This window comes from Hydra vulgaris, chromosome 11 (assembly GCF_038396675.1).
Source record: "Hydra vulgaris chromosome 11, alternate assembly HydraT2T_AEP".
In the NCBI taxonomy this organism is placed as follows: domain Eukaryota; kingdom Metazoa; phylum Cnidaria; class Hydrozoa; order Anthoathecata; family Hydridae; genus Hydra; species Hydra vulgaris.
Window position 1 is genome coordinate 20097501 of NC_088930.1, and position 2500 is coordinate 20100000.

A 2500-nucleotide genomic window follows, 5' to 3' on the forward strand; every position below is an offset into this window, starting at 1 on the left:
AGGAGAGAGTTGAAAGGAAAAAAAATTGGATTCTTTCCATTTTTATTTGGCCTTTTTTTATTTCTTTTATAAAACCTAACCTGTATTTGGATCTATGTATCTTCCTTTTCCTTCTATTAAAGCTGAAAACCATGGTACATTAGAAAACATACTACCATCAACAGTTTTGGAAATATTGTATGGTTTCATTTTAATAAAATTACCATACAACATTTTTAAATAAACTTCTTCTGAACTTGTATGATGCCAATCGCCAACTGTCATAATAACATCAGTTATGTTTTCAGTGTTGACTTTTTCACGTTCCTTAATTATAAATGCACCATATGCTCCGTTTGTGCGTTGAGATCCAACATGACTATGGTACCAAAATGTTCCTTTTGGCTCAGCCTAACACAGGAAAAACATTTAAATAATAAAAACAATGACAAATATTTTTTAAAATTTTATTTTTCTAAATATCTTTTAGTTAATGAATTGTTAATGAATAATATATAGGATTGCCAAGTCTTGGGATCGTTTATATTATTTATTAACAATTATCTGAGACTTAATAATCACAGTATATATCACAAATGAACAATTAAGTTTAAAATCATGTGGTGTTATTTTATATTAAAATAAATAAACCCCTTATTTTATTTCTTTTACTTTTTTTTAAAGGTGGTGAATGCAATGAAAAATCCCTGGGAACTACAGAGATTTTTCAAATATTATAAAACTTATGATAGTTAATTTTGACAATTAGAATTAGTGCGAGACTTATGTATGGTAGAAATGCATAAACTTTGAAGACTGGGGATTATACATACCAAACGTTTTTGTATTTTATATATGTTGCTTTCCGGCCTGGGTTCATCTTTAGGACGTCAAGGCGACGGTCTTGAGGTCACAATTTTGGGGGACCTAAAATGGATTCGATTTAGCTTTTTGAATTTATATTGTTTTTAAAGTTTGTTTAAAAAGTATATTTCTTTCATGATTGTAAAAATTGCTGCACAATAATTCAAAATATTTGGACAATAATTAACGTTTTATTAAGTTCTGTTTACACGATCGTTAATGATTGCAAAATTTAAAATTCCTTGGAGATTAATTCCACACAAAGAAATTGAATCGGCTCATGCTAAAAGGACCTCAGTCAAAATAAATACATAAATTAAGTTATTGATGAAACTGCATCTTGAAAGATTGCTCCATTGGTGTGTGCTAAAAGGCTCTCAGCAACATGCACAGGCGGCATAGATACGGGCCACTAAATTATTCAGAATGGTCTAGAAGGGCCTCAGTCAGTGACTGAAGTCCTTCTAGCACATGAGTTGGCAACACTGCCGTCTTTCAACTGTTGCAAAATCGTACATTCTCAACTGCCTGCTACATCAGTTTATTGCCTATTCAGTCAATGTCTTGCTATAACTTTTAATTTGGCTTCAGAAACGTGTTTTTTACTGTTGTACATTTTGCAACGTATCTTTAATATTGTTGATTATTTTATAAAAGTAAGTGATGGAGGATAATGTCTTGAAGAAAGCAAGAGTAAGAGGTGATGAGTTCGTTGATGCAAGAGGAAACATTGTTCCTAAAAGGCAACAGGGACTGCATGCAGGTAGATTACAGTACATAATATTAGGCTAGTTAGGCCAGCCAATTTGCACCTAAAACACCTTGTTGACGTTAAAGAAGTGAGGCTGCGTCGTCCACGAAAGTGTGAAGAAGCAAGAATTTTATATACCATGTGCTAGTAGGTTTATAAAGATTAGAGGTATGTTTTAAGGCTTTTCTTTCTTTACACTCTATCATCAATAAAAGAGTAAAAAAACCTAGGAGCCCTCAAGTCTTTGGGAAAAAATCCTATTGAAAAATGAGGAATGCACGTTAAAAAGCCCCATTCTGTTGAGACTAAGCAGCTTTTAAGGCAGCACATAAATATTTTTTCATACATACAAACAAGTATGCATCAAAACCCTACAGGTATTTAGATGCTTGATTAAACAAAAAACTGTTGTGTTAAATGTACAATAAAAAAACACAGGCAACAAAGTAAAACTGACATATTTTTCTACTTTCTTTAAGGAAAAAAAACTTTAACTTACACTTGGGGAGACCGCAGAGTGATTGTTGCTGCACTTGCGAAGAACTTATAAACAAACTCAAAAGTACACATCTAAATGAAACAGCTAAACGAACTGTAAATGCCGAACTGGTAATACACAAAAGAAAGGCATTAAAATTTTACCAACGTCTTGATCAGGAAGGGTAAGAAAAAAATAGCCTCATACTTTTATCAATTTGTTTTAATTATACGCAAAAAGTGCCTAGGATCCCTGTGCAAGAAACTTTTTACCTTAAGCAGTTGACTACTACAGTTTTTTGCATTCATAAATCAAGAAAAACAATTTAGCAATTTACCTGTACTATGAAAGGAATGCCAAAAAAGGTCAAAATGATGTGTGTTAAATGGTTTATGACTACTTAAATAGTGTTCCGTCTCACAATACAG

The 2500-nt window shown here is 32.1% G+C and overlaps 1 protein-coding gene across 1 annotated transcript in view; it reads right to left on the minus strand.

Annotated features, from left to right (window-relative positions):
- Window positions 1–2500, minus strand: part of LOC136087501 (uncharacterized) — a 28864-nt gene that overhangs the window by 7367 nt on the left and 18997 nt on the right. Inside the window, exon 3 of the mRNA XM_065810390.1 lies at window positions 81–390. Coding sequence (XP_065666462.1) covers window positions 81–390 — 310 coding nt within the window. The remainder of the gene's footprint in view (window positions 1–80; window positions 391–2500) is intronic.